The 21,891-nt window shown below is 41.5% G+C and overlaps 1 protein-coding gene across 2 annotated transcripts in view; it reads right to left on the reverse strand.

Annotated features, from left to right (window-relative positions):
- Positions 1-21,891, reverse strand: part of SPAG16 (sperm associated antigen 16) — a 374,434-nt gene that overhangs the window by 118,169 nt on the left and 234,374 nt on the right. For both annotated transcript variants that reach the window (XM_071434327.1, XM_071434326.1), the window contains one exon: positions 7,341-7,406. In XM_071434327.1, coding sequence (XP_071290428.1) covers positions 7,341-7,406 — 66 coding nt within the window. The remainder of the gene's footprint in view (positions 1-7,340; positions 7,407-21,891) is intronic.

The raw sequence follows: 21,891 nt of genomic DNA on the forward strand, positions 1-21,891 counted from the left end.
CCAAATACAAACCTCTGGTATAAACTAATCCCATTTCTCTACCCCACGCTTAGTTTAAGCCCGTTTGAAGACAGCTTTGCACAAACAATGTTGGAAGAGCTGTTCCTTGTCCATAACCAATGCAAATCCAATAGCACCTATTTCAAGAGGTGGCTCTGCCTCACAACTCAGTGGTTCCCAGTCCAGGCAGTGACAGCAACAGCAGAGCAGGTAAAAGTTCCACAATTTGTCAAAAACGTGACTGTCACATGACAGAGTCACAGGGCAGAAGGTGGGGATGCTGTGCTGCCTTCTCATGTGTTTTAGAACATAATCTCCCATGAAATGCCACAGAGAGGCAGGTTGGACCATACTGCATATGGGAAGTTCAATTTTGAAGAATCCAGGTGGATCTTTGCATTCTGATTTTGTTTGTTTTGCAAAAGATGAGTTTAAGAAACAGCTGGGAAAAAATGAATTATGCAGGGGTCTGGACCCACGGTGTACATCTGCCACAGGAAAGGCTAGCGTGCTGGGCCAGGAGATGCAATTTAGAAAAAATCCTTATTCCTTAGGATACACAAATTAATTCTTCTCCTCTAAGAAAGAAGGGCAAAGTTTTCCACAGTGCTTGTGGTTCTGCATGCTAAACAGTACTTGCTTCATGTACTGTATACACAGAGGGTCACATTCACTGCAGAACACAGAAACAAGCAAACAAAATCACATTAAAAGAGATAATCTCTCTTTCATTTAGTTAGCAGCAAACAGACATAACAGTATGTTTATATTTGTAAATAGAAAGTCTGAAAACATAAAAGAAAATACTGTATAGTCAATTATTATCGGTTTCTGCTGAGGATCTTTCAAGGGCCAATCTGACCTAGAATATACAATTCTTTACAGTACTGTAAAAAGACTTTAAAGTTACTCAAACCCAAGTTATGTCAAAGCCATCTAAAAATGATGCCACATTTTTTCTTCTCAGGCTTTACAGAGCTGTCTGAATCCAAATGTCAGTGCATTACCCCAAATTTTTATCATGAAGTGTTGAGACGAAGCTTCATCATGTGCAAATAATTACACGAGAGCAAAATCTGATTAAAAGCTTCAATTAGAAAAGTTCAATATTTAAGTATTTCATTTACTGCTGGTTCAAAACAAATGAATGAGACAGCATGATGACAGACACCTGCATTGCTTCCTATCCCACATTCCTCATGTACACCATCATCATGTGGATTTCTTCCCTGTATCCAGTCTAACCCTACTCTCTGTCAGTTTGAAGCCATTCCCCCGTGTCCTGTCACTCCAAGCCTTTGTCTCTCTCCATCTTTCCTGTAGGCTCCCTTCAGGCACTGAATTTCTCGATGGGTAATGAATTAATTTCTTGATTGGTTTGCAGTACTCTCCTAGAGACAGCCATGAGTAAGAGCAAAAGAAGGTCTTCTAAAATCTAAGCTTCCCCATGTTTGTTTGGGTGAATTTTACAAGATAGTGTGGGCTTTACTGTGAGTCCACCACTGCATGGTGACAACAAAGAGCACCAGAAGGGATTGTAAAAACAGAACTAAAAAATCAACTCTGTGGTAAATCATAGAATCACAGAATATCCTGGCTTGGAAGGGACCCACAAGGCAAATCAAAGTGCAACCCCTGGCCTGCACAGGACATCCCCAAATCCCACCCTGTACCTGAGAGCATTGTCCAAACAAAACAGAGATGCAAACCCTGAGCATGGAGGAGAGAGGTTCTGTGGCAGAATGAGCTCATCTCAAATCTCATAATGCAAAGGCTTGAAACAAAAGAAGGCAGATTTCCTTGAGCTGTGATTATTTTTAGAGTTTGTAAACTTGACTGGATTGAGTTTAGAATCTTCAAACAGGTTTATGTTTATTTATATAGAATGTATTTATATATGTTAGAGAGAATAGAAAAAACAGGTAATGCCATGTTTTCAAAGTCAACTTGTGCCTTGATGAAGCAAGCTGCTAGGCTAAAAGATTTTTAATGATTTTTTTTTCCCCAGAAAAAATTATAATGGGGATTTTGATCCAAAAATAACCCAGGAAGACAAAACAAGCAGAGAGTGAAGGAACTGCTTTTTGTGTGATTTAGGAGTGCAGAGGCAAACTCCAGCAGCAGCCAGTGCATTTACTGACACTGAAGGTTTCTCAGTGCCCATCAGCTGCTGCACGTGGCTTTTGTCCGCCCTTGGCTTATTGAGGTGTGTGACACCTATTACTGAGTTTTTCTTTGCAAATCATCTCTGATGAGAAACCTGAAATGGTGATGGGAAACTGAATGACACAAACAAGATGTGACATTTCAAAATCAGTCCTGGATTTGTGGGTTTTTTAATCCCACTGAAGGGCCTTGGCTGTGAGACTGTCTCTTTTCTCAAGGACACAGGGATAGAGTAACTCAGGAGAGCCACTCCCTTCCAAACCAATGCATCCTGAATTTCCTTGGCCTTTAACAGTTAAATAAGTCCCTCCAGTTTCCTCACAGTAAGATCCAGAGGAATATTTTTACTTCTAGGCTATCTGCTGGACATATTTATCCAGACTTCTACATTGAGTATCAGAGTTGGAGAGCAAAAATATTCAAACTGATCAAAAGAAAGATGGACATTCTATTCTATTCTATTCTATTCTATTCTATTCTATTCTATTCTATTCTATTCTATTCTATTCTATTCCATTCCATTCCATTCCATTCCATTCCATTCTAAATTTTTCTACCCCATTCTACTTGAGTGGCCTCAGAACATGTAATCAGGTCTGCACAAAATGTGTAAAGCAGGCCCAGTGCTAACTGCAGGGTCTGTGGGTAACACAGGGAGGATGGCCAAGGGAAGGGAGCACTCCAGGAAACTTACACCCAAAATTAGAGAATAACATGACTTTGTCAGATAATGGATGTAGATGTGAATTCCAGAACAATTTTCAGAGTGATTCCCTAACATCAGAAAGAGCTGTTTGCCACCAAATGAAATGGGGGTGTTTTGACACAGATTTTTGTTCCTTGCCGTGACAGAGAAATGGAATAGATTTTTTTTCACTTCTAACAGTGTTTGATGGCCTGAAAATTGTTAACTAATGATAATAAAAATCTGTACTTAAAATGTAATTCAGTCCTGTAATTATATTTCTTATGCATGGAGACAGAAATAAACTAGAGGAAGAACCTATTAGCCCTTTTGCATGTATAATTGAACATGTTTGATATTACTGGGTAACCTTTGTAAGCAACTGGCTTTGAGTTTATGCAAAGAGGTGAACACTTTGAATACATAAATAACAATAGGACCAGATAGGTTTTTGATTTTGTATTCTGTTCTTTTCTTGTTTGTGTCTGTTAGATGCAGTCAGACATCCCTGGCTTTATCTGGCTATCCATAGAAACATCTGAGAGATCTGACTTTTGCATCATTTGGGTGCAGTAATGAATAAGAACTGACATCAAATATCAATATTATTGGCCCAGCTAAATGGTAGCTGACATCCAACTGGACTGCTGAGGAGGTAAACAAAATTGAAATTTTTTTTTTTTTGTTTAAAAACTGTCTGACATTATTTGCCCTTCAGTAAATCAATGGAGGAATGACCTAGATGCTGTTTGCATTTTGGCCTGGGGAGGTAAAATTGGACAGTTGTTCTCAAGCATATTTTTTATAGTCTTTTGGGTTTTCCTACTATAACCAGTAATTCTAAAAATATATTTATTTTTTTTTTAGGGAAACTTGGTAACCACTGTAATGATTCCTAAACCTGCAGATATGACACAAACACAGCATGGCATACTTCTATTTGGACACAAACACATATATACAAACACATTAGGGAGCAAGCCTTGTTCTACTTTAAATTCATGACTCAATCAAGCATCTATAGTCTTTATACTTCATTAGCAGAGGTGATTTACCATTGTAAAGAAGGAACAGAGCTTACCTGAAATGCTGCTTGGGCCATATCCTAGTGCAAAATAAATATCTGAAACATTTTTCTCTACAAAGTTACTGTGTTATGGAAACATGGGACTAAAAGGGATGGTAACAGTAACTTTTAGGAGGAAAGGTGCATTTTTCTATGTCCTCAATTCAAAAGCAGCTATGTGAATTTTGCTCAGATTTTATCAAACATTCCACAGGCAGAGAACCAACTTGGAAAAGTGCAGGATTTAAATGCTGCTGGAGGTGTTAAGTGCTGACATAACCACAAGAGCAGAGGTTTCTCCAGGGCACGGTGACTCCTGTGTCCCAGCAAGGCAGGACCCAAAAAATGAGCACATTCCAGGTGCCAAGCTGCCAGTTCTGTTCCATAGAGAGCAGGCTAATTAGGGAATCTCAGCACTAATAAGAGTTCTGGCTGCAAACCTTGCCCACTTAACTAAAAAACTATTAACTACAGTTTCAGAAGCATGGTGTAGTAAATAACTCTGATTTAATCGGTTTCACAGAGGTTAATGAGGATTTATTTAATTTGTATAAATGCATTATTCTCTTTTATCTTCTTCTTCACACAATACTCTTCCCCTTAATATTTGGACATACTTCCTGGATGCCTTTCTGATCTAACTAGAAAATGTATTCCTTGCTCTTGTGCAATTAGAATTTCATATTTTTTTAAACTTCTTTTGGCATCAAGCAGCCTGAGACAGGATTACCACAAGTCCACTGGAGTGATGTAGGAACCCACTCAAACTGACCTATGTCCAAGCAGAAAAAGGAGTGAATCCCTTGGGATCTCTCTCCATTACAGCTCTGCACCCACAGAGTGTGACCATGTAGGCAACACTTCTGGCAAAGCATGGGATCTGCAGACCTGTGACATTGGGATATAAGAAAATATAACAACAACAACAACAAAAAAAATCTAAGTAGGGATTTTTCAGCAATCAGCCTTCAGGTTTATAATTTTAGACTTCCTGGGCCAGGTACAAGCATTAGGTTGGACACTCTGGAAGTAATGTTGCACTTTGTCCAAACATTTGGTTCATGATCAATGTCCAAAATCTTTTCCATGAAAGTATTCTTGAAAATATGACTGTTCCTACAAAAACATTTTTCCTCATAAAATATACATTTTAAAACAAAAATATTGACACTCAAACCACCTTAATCAGCTTGCTTAGGGTGGAGTATTTTAATTTTTTGATGAGCAAGCACTAGAGGGTAAGAAAATAGTTTTCAAATGCTATATTTGGCTGAAATATAGCACTTGCTTTGCCAGCCAGCTGTGAGACAACTGTTACTTGTACAACTCAGGCCACTACTTAATTTTTCAGAAGCAGAATTAACTTTTACAATTGCAATCACAGCTTCTGGGGTTATATTCCGCACTCTGACCAATGCTGCACCAAATGTTTCCATTTTTACTAATTCAGTCACTGAGAATGTCAACCATTGATTTTAGTGTAGAGTTAATGCCAACTGTAATATTCCTTACCATAACTAAATGCTTATCTGAAAGGTTATCAACACATGGTCTTCCAGCTTCCTGTTAATCATTATAGGTCTCATGAGGCCCTTTGTGAATTAATACCCACATTAAGGACAGTGCTGTGGTATCTCTACAGGATTTCCCTCATCATGCTTGCTCCTGTGTCCTGGGTTGTAAGATGTGTGTATTCCATCCCCATCTGTCAGAGGTGGGGCAGGTCTCTTCTGTTCATGGGGCAGTTTTCTTGATCTCTTCCACAACCCATCCTCCCTCCAGGAGATCTCTTCACTGAGGCCACTCAGGCCACTGAGTGTCCCTGCATGGCTGATCAAATTCCATCATCCCATGGGGAGATGCTCTGCCCAGGGGAGGAGCCAAGCATTCCTACCTGGATACAATCTGACCCTGGGAACACCACAGCAGCCTTTGCCCTCTGCATTCCCAGAGGAGCAGCTTTCTTCTCCCCTGCATTCCCAGAGGAGCAGCTTTCTTCTCCCCTGCATTCCCAGAGGAGCAGCTTTCTTCTCCCCTGCATTCCCAGAGGAGCAGCTTTCTTTTCCCCTGCATTCCCAGAGGAGCAGCTTTCTGCTCCCCTGCATTCCCAGAGGGACACCAGGCCCATCTCTACCACCGTGGGGCTTCATAGGAAAACTCCCCCCTTGTGCAGGATCCCTGCTCCAGCAGAACCACAGCTGGCACTGCAGGAGGGCTGAGCCACCATGGAATGGGACTGTGCCACCACCCTGACACACAGGGGGTCAGGTTGTATCCTGACTCTGGCAGTGGTGTTCTGTATTACTGCATTGTTTATTTTATTTTTATTTCCTTCCCTAATAAAAAACTGTTATTCCTACTCCCTTATCTTTGCCTGAGAGCCTCTTAATTTCAAAATCATAATAATTTAGAGGGAGAGCATTTACATTCTCTATTTCAGGGGAGGTTCCTGCCTTCCTTAGCAGACACCTGTCTTTTCAAACTGAGACATCCTGTTCAACAATCTCTGTTCCCCACCTCTCAGTGTCTCAGGGCACTGAGAGGCAGGTTGTGCCTGTCAAATACAGATAGATGCACACAGCCAAGAAAGAATTAAGATGCCTTGGGAATTCCTATTCCCCTCCCTGACATCAGTTTATCCCATACCTTCTGCTGTGCCAGCCCCTGGGGTTTGCCCTACAAACACACAGGGCTGGCAGAGCAGTTGGCAAAGCAGCAGATGATACTGAGCAAGAGGAGAATATTCAGGATCTCCAGCAGGAAAAATTAGTACCTTGCTCTGCCTGTAATGAAGGTGCCAGTGGGAGCACAGGAAGCAGGAACACCACAAAGTTCTTTTTCAGGAAAGATGGTCTCTGAGAGAAAAGGCTGCTAGTGGTAGCAGATACCAACACATGCCTCAGCACTTCCACACCAGCTTTAAAGAGCAGTGTGGCCAGGGAGCTGCAGGAATCATATATCACAAATGTTTGGGTCAGAGTATTTCATAAGGCCTCTTAGAGCCATTTGGCAGAAATTCCTTCCCTTCCAAAGTTATCAGTCATTCAGACAGCAGTCTGTCACCAATCCCAGTCAAAAAGATTCATTTCAGACAACAACTATAAATTAACCACCCAGGGAAAAAAAAACCCAACAAAAAAAATCATTTAAATGAAGTAATCAATGATCCCAAGAGAGGAGAATGGCTTAAGCATCATGCACTGATCCAAGGAGGAAGGAGGGAGCAGCAAGGAGAGGGCAGCTCTATTGTAACAGGCACTGGGGCTCTGCTCTGGCTGGTAGGTGGGACCACTCTGAGCCACCAGATTCTGAATCCAGCCCCAGAGGTCTCTGTGTCACCAAGGAGCAGGACATGATGGGCCAGAGCAAGGAACATGATGCTAAAAGGGAAAAAACAAAAGGAAATCTGCATGCAGAACTTACCTTCCTGTTGAATGTAGCATGATTACAGGAATGCACGTGACCCTGGAATGTGTAAACACGGAGACCCTAGGAAAGAAACAAACAAACAGCATTTAAATCAGTTACTGCAATGTAAGTAATGCTAGAGCCTAGGTGTAAACAGAAAGACCTTGATTTTATGGCTGTGTGAAAATGAAGATACACTGTGTGATACAAAGCCAGCTCCTGGTTGCTGGAACAGGAACACATCTTGCACCATTACTAAGGATGTATCTCCTCACTTCACATGGCAGCCAGCAGAAAAGGTGCATTCAAATATCCCCAGGTAAAGCCATGCCCTGGCTGGAGGGCTGCAGTTAGAACGTGGAATTGCTCCTTCCAAAACACTCAGGCACTGAGTCAGTACATGCCTCTTGGTATTCCACACACACCAACTGAGGCTTCCTTAAGGAATCACAGGCATGAAATCAAAATTAATTATCTTTTGTCATCTCCCACATTAGGCTATAGGTGACCTACATAGTGCAGTAACATATGTCAGATGTCATCATTGATATCTGGCTTGTTCTCCCAGTACAGGAGCCATCCAACCACAGTATCTCCTGCTAAAAACCCTGAAATCTTCAGGATGGCAAGGCACAGGTATTGAAAAGAGATGCCCTTCTCTGTTTTCATAGAAACCACTGGCTTCATGGGTTAAAAAATACTTCCTGTTAAATGTGAAGCCCAGCTTGGAGCAGTGCAATCATATACTGAAGCACAGATTTTCCCTCTAAGAAAGCATTTTATTAACCAGCAATTGAAAGACAGTTGGTTGCATTTTCAAAAAACCCAAACACAAGATCTGAAATTCCACTACTCATCCTGGTCTTGAATAAATCTCACAGGAGCAGGGGTAACATAAGTTAATCATATGTCTGTCATGCTTTTGGAGTTTATATAATCAGCCTAATCCCATTTTATTTCCCTGATTAAAAAAAAAATCACTCCTACTCTGACATAAGAAATTTGAATTCTCTTTTTCACTGATAAAACCTCCTACATTTTATCATCAGCATGTCTAGCAGCGTATTCTCACTGTTTGCAACAAGCCCTTTCAGAAAGCAGTTAATGAGCTTTGACCACAAAGTAATTCTGGAGGGACACTCCCCAATAATGCTCTGTGGTTCATATTATATCTCTGAACCACTTAGGAGAACTCAGCCCAACAAAGCAGCAGTTCAAGGGGATTACATTGTTGTTGTAAATATCTCAGGGGTTAAGAGCAAAGAGGGGAAGGAGCTATTGAGGCTGAAGAGCACTGTTGATGCAGGAACATATGGGGATTCATTATCTGCAGATAAATTCCAGTGGAAAACTAGAAGACAGTTCTTGAACAGAGAGATGCAAAAACTTACTCCACTCCAAGTAGTGGGGATAAAAAAAAAATCTCATTACTGTAAGAAGCTGCTTGAAAAGCCTGGAAATAAATGACCTTCTCCTTCTCCTGTATGTGATCTTTTGCCTGGACTTGAAAACCAAGGAGGCTCTTTCCAGTCTTGCTCATATGGCATTAGAATACAGATCTCTGATAAAGCCCAGCATTTAATGCTGCACAGAATTCATTTTGTTTAAAAAAAAATGTCACCCAAAGGAGGGAGCAGGCTACTTTGGCAAGTGCCATTTTGTATCTCATTGTATTTTTCATTTACCTCTCTGTGTTGAAGTAGTTCCTGTCCAAGGCCACATGGCTATTGTGATCATACTAGGAAATTGGTATTATTCCCATAAAAGTATTGCAAGGCAACAAGAGAAAAAGGCTCTGAACTATTAAAAGCTCTGTATTTAAAGAGCACACCATCCACCTTGAGCATAAAAAGGTTACCAGAGCACAGTTCTTGAGTCCTCCATGGTTTTCAACAGAGTTACAAGGGGAAAGAGTGCTAAAAAACCCACTCCAAAAGCCCTGCACATTTATAAGTTAGATATTAGATATAGGCTGGATATAAGGAAAAAGTTCTTCCCCCAGAGGGTGTGGGGCACTGAACAGGCTCCCCAGAGAATGGGCACAGCCCCACGGTTGCCAACAGACAGGGTGGGATTGTTGGGGTGTCTGTGCAAGACCAGGAGCTGGATTGATGATCCCAGGGGATCCCTTCCAGCCCAGCAGATTCTGTGATTTCTAAATAATAAAACATGAACCAATAAATGCTGATACAAGGAAAATGCTAATAATTACAAATTCACTGCTGGAATAGAAATGCGATTACACAAAATTCCCTAAGACTGACAGGCAACTTAATTTGATAATGGTAAAAGGATAGGAGACAAAGATAATCAAACACACATAAGCAGTCTAGTGAGAAAAAATGTCAAGGACATGAGATGTACCTTGTGGCCCAGCAGCAATATCGATTGCACCCAGCCCATGGTAACAAACCAAGTGTTGCTGCATGTTTTGCATGTAAAAAGTAGCCCTTGTAAAATAACTGCTGCTGCTCAGCAGGGTGTAGTATTTACCCTCAGACACTCTCAAATACTAATACACACACAGCAACCTTTCCACAAACACAGAAAAAGCATGCTGTCACAAACCAGTGGGAAAAAAGAAAACCACACAGATGCTGCACAAAATGGATGTGAACTTTCAGCTTTCCCTCCTTAAGTCGATTCAGTATAAGCCCTCTGAAAAGGATTTTAATAAAAGTAATAATAATGATAATAAAAGTGAGACAAAGGCAATGGTTCTGCAAAGTGTTTCTCAATACTATCAAAATTTAATTTCCAAAGTGCCACTTTATTTTTATTCAGTGCACAGCTCAGGTTTTCTTTACCAACACTGGGAAATCTGAGTTTTGCAAACATAAAAACAGATCTGGAAAGCTACTACTTGGCTGTAATACCAAATAGTAATAGATATTCTGTGGACCAGAATTCAAGTTAGCACTGAGCTTTCAGCACCAAGAGCTCAGCAGCAGGTTAATGAAATCCCTTTTGCACATGCATTCTGCTTTTCAGGCTTTAATTATAAAATAATCCACTATAGCACCACCAGTGCTTCATGCAGCGTGGAACTGAACAGGGTTCAGTTGCAACCTGGCTGCATCTGCCATTTCAATGAGTTTCTTTATGGTTCAAGTTGAGAACCTGAACTACGGTTCAAGTTTCTTTGAGGTCCAAGAACAAACATTTGGGATTTCACAAGGAGAAGAGCAGGGAAAAAGAAGGAGATTGGCATTAGGACAGTTCTTAGTTAGGGGAAAATTATGGTCCTTTGCTGTAGCCTGAAGGAGTCGCTGACCATCACCCCTTACAGAAGGAACAATCCCAAACTGAGAGCAGGAGCAGCAACAAAACAGCAGAGCAGAACTCTGAAATTGGAAAAAGGCCCATTTCCCCCACCTTTAACCCATGGGGTCTAGCCACTCTCATTGCATTGGACATGCCAGCAGTATAAATCATGGAAAATACATTATTATTGTCAACTGAGTCTTGACTGAAACATTAATGGAGGAAGTGTGAGTTCCATTCCCTCCTTGAGCTATTGTCAATTACATTAATAACCATCCAGTCTTCCTCTGCAGGAAATACATTGATAACAGCAATATTCAAAGAAAACAAAATATGAAGTGATCTTCATTGTTGAGATTTTGGAGGTTTTTACTTATTATTCCCACATGCACACACACATATAATTTTCCAGTCTGAAATCCAGAAATTAACATTAGAATCAGTGGTTAGAAACACTCTGGCATTATGCTGTGGAGCCTATCAACCCTTCAGCTTGCCTGCCTTGGACTGGAGCTACTTAAAAGATTCCTGAGAGAGAAAACATTCCTTTGTCAGAATGAAATCTGGTATTGTGGAAAAGCAGCCTGATCTTTGGAGCTAGGGATCTGTGAGCAGTAATCCTGCTGCAAAAGTAGTTAAACAAGGTTTCTAAATTCAAATTATTTTTTTGTTCCTACTTTCAAAGGATAAAAGCCCAAGATTTGGGAATCAATAGTAAAATTCTGCTGTAAATCCTTCCTATTGTGTATCCACATAGATATAGGAATACCAGGGTAAGACCAGACAGGCTGAAGACAATCGTAATTAATTTGCTTCTTTGCATTGCAATAATTAAGTTCCACCTTTAACTACGTAACACAGCAGCTGAATCTTCCTGTACTTGTTTTAATTACCATTTCAACAGCAACAAACTAAAATTCCCAGACTTAACAAACCATACTTCATGCATCTCTGGAGAAAACAGTCAACACCAGTAGGGTGTCGTTTGAAAGCTATTAATGTTTCTCAAACTCTGCTGTTTTGGTTTTCTTTCTGGATTTTGAATGCTTTGCTGTATATGAACATCTGACATGAACAAACTCACTTTGCAGGTCCAGAATCAAATGCATTAGATCAAGCTGGGTGTAACATCCTAGTCACAATAGGTAATTATCTTTATGAGTTTGATATGAGCTTTTAGATAACAACATTTGAGTATGAGATTTATCTAAACAGTGTTCAGATAGGAGATTTATTTGTAATTTCTTGGTTCATTTAGAAATTAACTCAAAGAAATAATGTTCATTCAGAAGGACTAAACTGAGAAAAGTGTTCAAACCATGAAGCAATCAGCTGTGGAAATGTTCACCTCATTCTCTTTATTAAAAACAAACAAAACCTCCCAACAGTTCTTCATGAAAGGTTTAATTGTGTTTGGGGGAAAATGAAAGTTCTGAGCTTACATAGGTAGAATTTTCCCAGCAAATCAAATATTGTAATGCTTTGGAAGCTCCCTTGGCTGGACCTGAACTTTTCCTAAAGCAGGGAATGTTCAGCGTCCTGTGATTTCTGACTACCAACTCACTTGGAAGCTCTAACTCTCCTCCTTCCTTGTTGGATCTGGACAAGAGTTTCCATTTTCATAGCTAAGTGCAAAATTAAAACTGGGCATATTTCTCATTCCCATGCCTTATTCACAACATGGCCTGGCTGCCTCAGCCAGCACTGGGGAGCTCCACAGGAATGAGGCAGATCCAGCAGAACTGTGGCGCCACCATCCCTCCTTGCCATGAAGCGGGAGACATCAAAAAGGACTTGGTTCTCTTCACGAGAGCAAAAGGTCATTTTTAGGAGAGAGAAAACTCATTTTCATGGGAATGATGGGTAAGCACAAAAACTGGAAGAAAGAGCCAAAGAATGTCTGCCTTTTCTAGCACTTTCTTCCCCAGCCCATCCCAACCATACAAGGTTCAACAAGGGAAAGTGTACCTGGGATGAGACAACCCTGGGTGTATGGACACACTGGGAAATGAGATGCTGGAAAGAAGCACCACAGAAAGGGACCTGGGGATCCTGGCAAGTTGGATCTGAGTCAGCAGTGCCCTGGAGCCAGGAGGGACATCCCTGTCCTGGGGGATCAGGCCCAGCATAGCCAGCCAGGCTGAAGAGGGGACTCCTCTGCTCTGGTCTGGGGGGAGGCAGTTTTGGGTTCCTCAGTGTAAGATATTAAGCCATCAGAGAGCATCCAAAGGGCAACAAAGATGGTGAAGGGCCTTGAGGGGAAGGTGAGTGAATAAGGAATATCTGAGGGCAATTGGTCTGTTCAGCTCAAGGAGACTGAGGGGTGACTCACTGAGGCCTGAAACTCCCTTGTGAGGGCAAGAGGAGGGGCAGACACTGATCTCTGCTCTGTGGGGACCAGTGACAGAACCCAAAGGAATGGCCTGAAGCTGTGTCAGGGGAGATTAGGGCTGGATATCTGAGGAAGGTCCTTTCCTCAGAGGGTGCTGCTGAGGCTCCCCAGGGAATGGGCACAGCCCTGAGGCTGCCAGAGCTCCAGAAGCATCTGGACAATGCTCCCAAGGATGCACAGGGTGGGATTGTTGCAGTGTCCTGTGCAGGGCCAGGGGTTGGATTGATAATCCTTGTGAGTCCCTTCCAGCTCAGGCTATTCTGTGTTAATAACTCATTCCAGCAGCCCCCTGCACACCCCAGGCTCTCTGTGTGTCCCCTCAAGGCCAGTCCTGCTGGCAGCCAGCACCACTGTCCATCTGCCCCATCCTGTCCCACTCCCAGCAGGCAGAACCCCATCCATCTCCCAGTCAGACCAGAGGCCTCACAGGCACATCAGTGCAGTGCCTGAGCAATGAGCACTGAGCAGATCTGGAGAACAGTTCTGCCATCTGTCACCACAGAGCTTGCTCCATGAACTCGAGAACAGAACCCTCAGTGCGAAGTTTGCTTCTATTCTCATCATTTGGAATAGACCTTGGGGGGAAAAGAATCACACAGAGAAGGTTTCTGGATGTTAGAGCAGGGGTAAGGCCAGGGCATTACTCTGATGTTTTGTAATCCCTTCTTTGGGGAGTAAAATTAACTTGCCACCATTTGTGTGCTCTGTTACATGAGGATTCACAGAGGCAGGTGTGTGCACCAAAACCGAAGTACATCAGCTGATAGGGGCTTTTTTAAAAAAAAAATTGTTATTCACTTCATCTTCCCAAAGAAATGGAAAAGAATTTTGAATCTCTTTAAAATGCATGAACTTCTATAACAACTTTCATACAGTGAAACATTAAAAACTTGAGAAGCAGCATTTTTCTAAATCTGGTAGGTAATAAAAACTAGAAAGAGAGCTCTGCCTGCCAGCTAAGCCAAACACCATGCTCTTCATCACAGAACAGCCTTCCTTTCACTGCACAGTTAGTAACACCTGTTATTAAATAAATCAAAAAACTTAATTAACCTTGCTCTGGAATACCCCTGAATTACCTCATTTGTGGAGGTCTGAACTTTCACCTGAATGTAGTATTAATATACCTTTTACACTGATGATGCAGGCATATTAATCTTTCATAATTGGGATGAGAAGTATGTTTCTAGGCCAAGACCTTGTATGCTAAATCTGTTCAAAGTGAACCTCTAAGGCTCTCCTAAAAAACCTTAAAAACAGGAGTTTATAGTAGAAATGCTGACAGATTATATTCTTGCCAGCATAATACAACCTGACTCAAAGATAAATGTTTCATGAATTAAAAAAGTTGAAAAAAGCTCCTCTGTTCAGCTTTGTTCTCAAGATGAAAGTGAATTATCTTTTTGTCTTCTACTGACACTTGGATTTTTGTACTGCAGTCTGCAGAAAACTGTAACCACAGGCAATATTTAAACAGACATGACTGTGTGGGATTCTCTGCACACTCAACTCCTGTAAGAGACATCAAACTTCCAGCTGCATAAGGAGGAACAAAGGTTTGATGGGAAGCAGATCCTTTCTTGTCCCTGCTTCTGTGAAGAGAGGGAAATGTCACCTCCAGTTGAAGAGATCACACAGGAGCACAGTCCCACCTGCAGGGCCCGACAGGACAGGCAGGGAGGGCAGGGAGAAATGCCTTTGCTGGACCCATCATTCCTCTACAGAAAATAAACAGTATAAAGGAATCCCTCCAAGATATTGGAATTCTGTCAGTGTATTATTGCCCTGCTTGGTGCTGGGGTCATTAGCAGAAGCTGCTGCATCTTCCTAAGGATCCATAAGGCAGCTGAACAGAAATCACCCTGCCAGCAGCAGGAGAGCCAAATTCCAGAAGTGCATTCCTCCTGCCCAGTGTGACTCTGGGAGTTTCAAGGCTCCAGGGAGGGAAGGATCAGCAGTTCAGGGCCAGGGATGGCCAGGGAAATCCTGCTGTGGTAATGTGAGCTGCAGATTAACCCAGAAACTTTGCAGCACTTTCAATTAACTTGGCATTCCATTGCTTTGCAAAACAGAGCAGCCATTTCCAGGAGAGCAATGCCTGAATGACAGGAACCTGCTAGGGCTGCCTGAAATTAAACACCACGAGCTCTATTACTTTAATGTAAAAAAGATCAAAAAGATGAATTATAAATGAGCAGAAGCTTCTGGTGGAATTGAACTGGAAAAGTTACAAGTGTAGTGCAAGCATAGAAAAAATACAAAATCATTTCTGTTGGCCTTGAAAATTAAATTATATGAAGGCAGAATAAAACAATGAATACACTGTTTAATTATATATAAGAAAAAGTGAGAGCAATCCATGTGGGAAATAATTTCCACCTTACCTGACTATGAGAAGTTGCATATGAGCCTGAAGGGCTTTAGCGCTCTTAAAAACTGAAACTAAATTTTGGCCAAAATGCCAAATTGTTGCCTTCTGTGAATTCCTATCAGAACAATGATCATTTGTTTGTAGCAGGAGAAAGGAAAAACTAAGTGGCTTTAACTGCAAAAGTCAGTACAGAGATAAAAGCAGGTGGATACACAACCATGTTTATTAGAGTAAGACAAGGGAGGTGGCCCAAACATTTAAAAAAAAAAAAAAGAAAGAAAAAAGAAAAAGCTCAAAAATTTCTTCCCTTCAAAGAGTCAGCATAAATCAAGAGTAAGCCAGTAAGATCAAAGTTCTTACTTGTCTAACAGCCATTGGGAGAGGGTTTACTTCTATTGGAATAAAGAAATTTGTAAGCCTGCTGTATTCACAGTGTGAATTTTGTTGTGGCAGTCACCATGCATCGAATGCATCTCAGTCAGGTTTCAAATGGCAGATGCACAGCAAAAAAATACCAAGAAAAGAACAACAAAACAGGGCAAACCTAACAGAACATGGCTGCAGTTCTCTTCCACCAACCAGCACTGCTGAACAGCTTTGCAAAGGCAGGCTCTTCTTTGAGACCAGGATCAGAGAATAATCCAGACTATTTGGCTACAAACACTGAAGAAGTTACTAATTGGAAAAAGAAGCCCCTGCAAGAAAAAATCAAAATAAGGAAAAAAAGCAACTGTGTAGTTTAAGAAAAGTCTTTAGATATCAAAATTAAAATGAAAAAAGCACCAGTAGAAGAGGAGAAAACATTGCAATTTGCTCTTACAAACACACTGTCCACAGATTGTCTACACCAGATCCTGCTTACATCATCCACAGATTCTGAGTGAAAGGAAAAAAAATGTTTGTAAAAGCCGATCAAAAATATTCCTAATCTTCTCCAATTTCAAATTCTGAATTCTGTAAGTATTTAAAATCAAATTCACACCAACATTTTCAGCAGTCAAATTTTCTAGAGAAAAAAGAAAGTATTACAAGAAGATCTGGGTAGTGATGGAAGTAGCTCTCTTTTTAGTAAGTCTGCTGGATATTTAAGCTTTATTTTTTCTCATAGCACTGCTGCTGCAAAATAAAAACCTGCATTCAGTCCTGATACAAATGGAATTAGGCAAAACACCAATTTTGAAATTCCTACTGCTTTAAAAAGTTTATTGATCACTCCACAGCATAATTATTTTAATAATTAAAAATATACTCTAGTGGCTTAGCTTTGTTAAGTTTATTAATGTTCCCCAATAAACTTAATGACTGAAAAGACATATGAATAAATATAGGTTTTAATCCATCAATACTGGCACCAGAACTGGTGACTGAACTTTTGGGATCAGAGCATGCAGCTGTTTATGTCCCCCTCAAAGAAGCAAGAGTAGAGAGCTAAACTAGAAAATCCTCACCCCACAACGAAGCAGATGTCATTAAAAAGTCATACATATGTACATAAATACATAAATCCTTCCTGTGCAAGGAGCTGTCAAATAATAAAAAAAATACTGGAAAAAAAAAGATTCCAAAGCAACATGAGATTTTCCTAGAATGTTTTTGTCAGGGGTGATAACAACACTTAGCAACTGAGAGCAAGAGCTCTTCACCTGTTTTAGCACCGTTTTCCCAGGATTTTCACATCCTGGCAAAAGACTGCAGCGACACTGAAGAGAAACAAAACTCCTGGCAGCCTTTTCAGAGGCCTCGAGTAAAATTACAGCATGATTGCATTACCTCTTAAATTAAAAAAAGTTTCTCACAAAGTTCAGCCTGTCAGAGTTGCCAGGATTAGATCTGGGACCAAATGCATTATGACAGAGCTCAATGCTGTATAAATATTAGATCCATTATTCAAACAGCTCACAGGACACCACCAGCTTGATTTTACAGTCACAAAATCTCCCTGTGAAATCTCTGCCCTGGGATTTTTCCCCAGGAAAGGAAAGGAAGGCTGTGGCATGGGCCCTTGTCTGAGCAGCAAGGAGATGTAAACAGCAGGGTCCCACTAAAGCAGCCTCAGACAAAAGAATTGCAGCCTTGGGCTTGGTGAGTTATTAGCAGCAGCCGGCTCTGTAATTGTCAGTGAAATAATCTCATTGACACATACAAGTTAGGAAATGGAGGGCTCATTAACAAAGCCTCCAGCCTTTATTAGATCATATAAATAACCAAGAGCGCCTGCAAAAGATCGATTACGGCCTTTAAACGTTTACTGAATTAGTGTTTAATTAAGCCAATTTTAATATGCAAATCAAGCCTAATTATCATCATTTGTCAATGTTAGTCTGCCTGAGCTCTAAACAACTACAGCTGCAAATATGGTAACACCATCATATTTCTCTTGCTTTTCTCCCCCTGCAAAGAACTGCAGAGCACACGATTGAGGTGCACTCTCCATGTGTATGAATGCTTTCAACACCACATTTCCATCCACTGCTTGAAGGTCAAAAAAGTGCTCAGCCTAGCATAAAATGGAGTGGAAATGTTATGCATTTTTTCACCCACTATTTTGCACAGTGCTTTAATTAATGTATTTCCTACCCCAACCCCTCTGGGAGCTTCTTTTCAGGAATATCTGCCCTTCTTCCATGCAGTGATTAAATAGGTGGGTTTCTAACACAGACTTTTGTCACTCAGAAGCTGATATTGGGACTTTTTTCTCTTCCTATTTCCTCTGCCCTGGGAATGGTAACCTTCCCATGCTGAGAAGCCACAGCGCTCTGGCAAATGAAATGAAAGTGGGATGCAACCAAGAGAACAGTGCAGCCTTCAGCATTGTGATGGGAGGAGCAGCTGGGGAGAAAACAAATGTCTGTGTTCTGATTCTAGAAGGAGTAAAATTAAAGCCTCAAAACCTCCAGGAATTTGTTTTGGGAAAGAGGGTGGGGCAGCTGCAATACAATCCTGGTAGAAATCATTCCCTTTTCCTAGCACTGCTGCTCTCCTGATGCCACAATGAGCTGCACAGATTAAAAAGAAGGAAGGGAAGCACTGCCTGCTGATCACTGTTGCTTTGTTGCTGGTGCTTACACTGACAGTGAGGGAAATATGAAATGCTCCTGTTTGCAACGTTCCACAATATAGAAAGTCACTTTGTTTTTCTTTGCCATTATGTTTTCTTTCCTCACATTCCCACCACTTTAGAGCCTGTAGCTGCCAAGCCCTCAGCTGGCTGAGGGCAAAACAAGAGCTTTCTACTTTTACTTTCTGTAATACATTTGGTATTTCTAAGCAAAACAAGTCCTCATGGAAGGAATAAAAGGAACATGCAGTTACAAAAGGCCATGAGTCTCTCAAGACAGAATGAATAAAAAATGTAACAATCAGAGGAGAAATGAAACACAAGAGACAACTTGAAAAGCCCCCAGTTCAAATGGGAGTAGAGTGGCTTTCACTGGCATCTGGACTGGCTGGTGGATGAAAGGGCTCCCTGCAGGAACCACATTTGGGTTCATCTGGGTGGAGATCTGTCAGGAAGTCACTTCCCAACTTCTTTTTGAAAGGTCTTCTCTGCAGACAGCCTTGCAGAACAGGGCATGTCCAATAAAATCTGGCCATGTTATTGTCCACACAGCAAGTTCACACTGAAGCTGGGTCAGACTAAAACAGAAATTTGGGCTGGGGGACAAACCCTTAGGTGGGAGGAGCCCCTGGCCTGTGTGAACTGCAGGCAGTGAAGAGCCAAGGCTGGAGAAGGGGCTCCAGCACAGGCAGGTACCAATTTCCTGCATTCCTTATATGTTCTCAGGGAACTGTACAGGGGCACAGGGCTCCCACAGGGACTAACAACAGCTTTGGGAGCTGTGGGTGCTTCTCGTGAGTACCTGGACCTGAGGAAAGCACAGGAGTTTGAACTGAATCATGTGAGGGAGAGCCTGCAAAGTTTAGTTTTCTAAAGTCCTCCAGTAGCTGTCATGAAAGATGTTGACACTTATCCTTCATGAGAGAAAATGGCCAGGATTTTCAGAGCTGGAATTCCAGTGGAACTGTGTGTATTGAGTGAAACAAGTACACTTTCAGGAAATATCTACAAATCCAAGAGCAGGGAAGAAAGACTGGAAATCAAATGCAAGCTCAGGCACATGTAGTAGGCTTAGTGTAGAAATTCCATGCTCAGACATGGGAAGCAAACGCTTAAACCTTGGAGCTATTCCACCAGGACTTGGGCAGGGAAGGGAAAACCAGAGGAGCACTTCCCAGGTTCAGTTCATCCAGACCTTCCCTTAGCACCACAATGCTGCCTTGGCTGGTTTTGCACAGAGGATGTTTCCCTAAGAGTCACCAGCCCTGAGGTGCTTCAAACACACAGGAATTGATAGGAAATTCATGGCTGGGAGTTCTCATTTTCCTGGTCACCTTCAGGCTACTCAAATAACACTGGACAAGAAGCCTTCTGTTCTGTTCCAGCAGCAACTTCTCACCATGGATAGGGCTGTGCCCTGCTACATCTGCTCCAGTTTTCCCATCCAGTTACATACAAAACCAGCTACAAGTGAGCAAAGTTCTGTTACTCTGCTGTCCTCACTATTATTTCACATTCCACACTGATATCAAGAGTACCTGGAATGCATTTTGACATCTTCAATGGTCCCATTATATGCAGTCAGATGCCCATTCACTTTGTATCCTGCTAAAGGTGATGGAAAGTTACCAACTTGCCCAAACGCCCTCCTATCTCAGCAAGATGAAGCAATTCCTGAGTTAGACAGGGATCTGACAACTCCCTAAGATACACAGACATATCTCAAAGCAGATATTACTGTCAAAACCCAAAGGGTTTTAAAAATTAATGCAGAAAAGAAATGATCTGCATAAGACACGCACATCAACAACTCTGCTCCATAGCAATGTTCAGGAATCTTCCAAATTCAATGGTACTTCTCATGCAGACATCTTCTCTGGGCTCAGCCATCTGAACACCAAAGTTCAAGAACACTGTTAAAAGAACTTTGCAGGTAAACATTTTCAACACATGATTTGATTAGCAAAGAAGGAAGTGCAAGCTAAGCTTTGTCTTTTCAGAAGGCAAAGGCAAAATATTATGTATCTTTTTTAAATGAGAAGTGCCTTCTTTGATAAAATGCTTTCACTTGGGTTTGATTACAACCCCCAAACATATTATTTTCATTTTTGCTCATTCTCCTTTCCTGTCTCCCTCATCACTAGGGTCAGCACACACAGACATCTCTTGATCTGAGAAGTAAAGCTCTTTCATTAGTTTTATTGGTTTTGTACTTTTCAATTTAAGCCAGAGCTTTACCAATTACTCAAAGACAGACAAGCGTTTTTTCTTAAATAAGAAAAAAATTAACATAACAAAAATATTTCAACAAAAAAAAAAGCTCAAAAGGAAATTACATAAAGCCCTTTGAAATGCACATGCATTTTAAAACTTGCATTCCAGTTCTGCAGATTTTCAAACAAAATTCTAAAATCTCACGAACAAGACAAGATGGCACAAGAAGCTTTCCACTACAAGACACCACATTCTATTTATTTTCTCTCCAGTGAACTGAACTGCAGATAAATGACCCAGAAACCAGCAGGAAATGAGGACATATCACCAACAGGGGTTTATGAATATTATTTGTTAGAAGACGTAACTCTCTTAACAATACCTGACCCATGACTAATTTCAGGGGGTCAGGGTGATCTTTGCCCTCCCCTGTGTAGGGCATTATTCTTCTCTAGAGAAGTTCAGAGGTTAATGAATAAAGTGCCAGCAAAGAAGAAATGAGACTGAGCAAGAAAATGCTCCTTCTTGGTCTCTGCTATAAATAATGCTCTCATTAAAATTCTGCCTTGGAAGAAAGGCAAGTCCATTAGTCTAGGAGCTAATTTTTACTGGCTCCTTAGATGTATGCATATTAAAAATTCAGCATTTATAATTGCCAGCCATCAACCACCTAGTCAGTGCTGTTCTTGGAGTTTTTAATTATTTACTTCATTTGCATAGACACTCCAATTTATGATCAACCATTTGGTTATCAAGGGACAGTTTTAGCAATTCCTCTTTTGTGTTTTTATTTATTCTTTCTATATCCCCAGCAGGAGGGCTGAGAGGACCTTTGCCAAGGTAGGTGGCAGTGGGATGGGCTCATCCCCAGCCTCCCACCCTGCCTCATGGCCAGGTTCCATGGACACCTGCTGAACACCACCTTGGAGCATCACAATGGGGTACAAAACCAGCCCTCCTACCCAATGCCTTTGCCTCCTCTTGCTGAAGGCCCTTGCCTGGTTCCTTGGCCCCAGAAGAGGAGGGAGGAGCTCACACCTGGCAGTGTGCTCCCTCTTTTGCTGCAGGTGCTCTGGCACGTTGTCCCAAAGCTGTTCTCCTTCAGGATTTCAGTCTGGGGCTGTGTTCTCCTCCTCCCACTGCTCCCTGAGGATACAAATACTGTGAAACCACCTCTAGTCCCGTCCTCCCGGGGGACCAGCAGCCTCTGCTGTTCCTGCTCCTAGGCAGACACTCCATTTTCTCCTCACAGTGCTGTCTGCCCAGT

This window comes from Agelaius tricolor, unplaced genomic scaffold, assembly GCF_023055355.1.
Source record: "Agelaius tricolor isolate 1412-34295 unplaced genomic scaffold, bAgeTri1.0.p SCAF_10, whole genome shotgun sequence".
NCBI lineage: Eukaryota > Metazoa > Chordata > Aves > Passeriformes > Icteridae > Agelaius > Agelaius tricolor.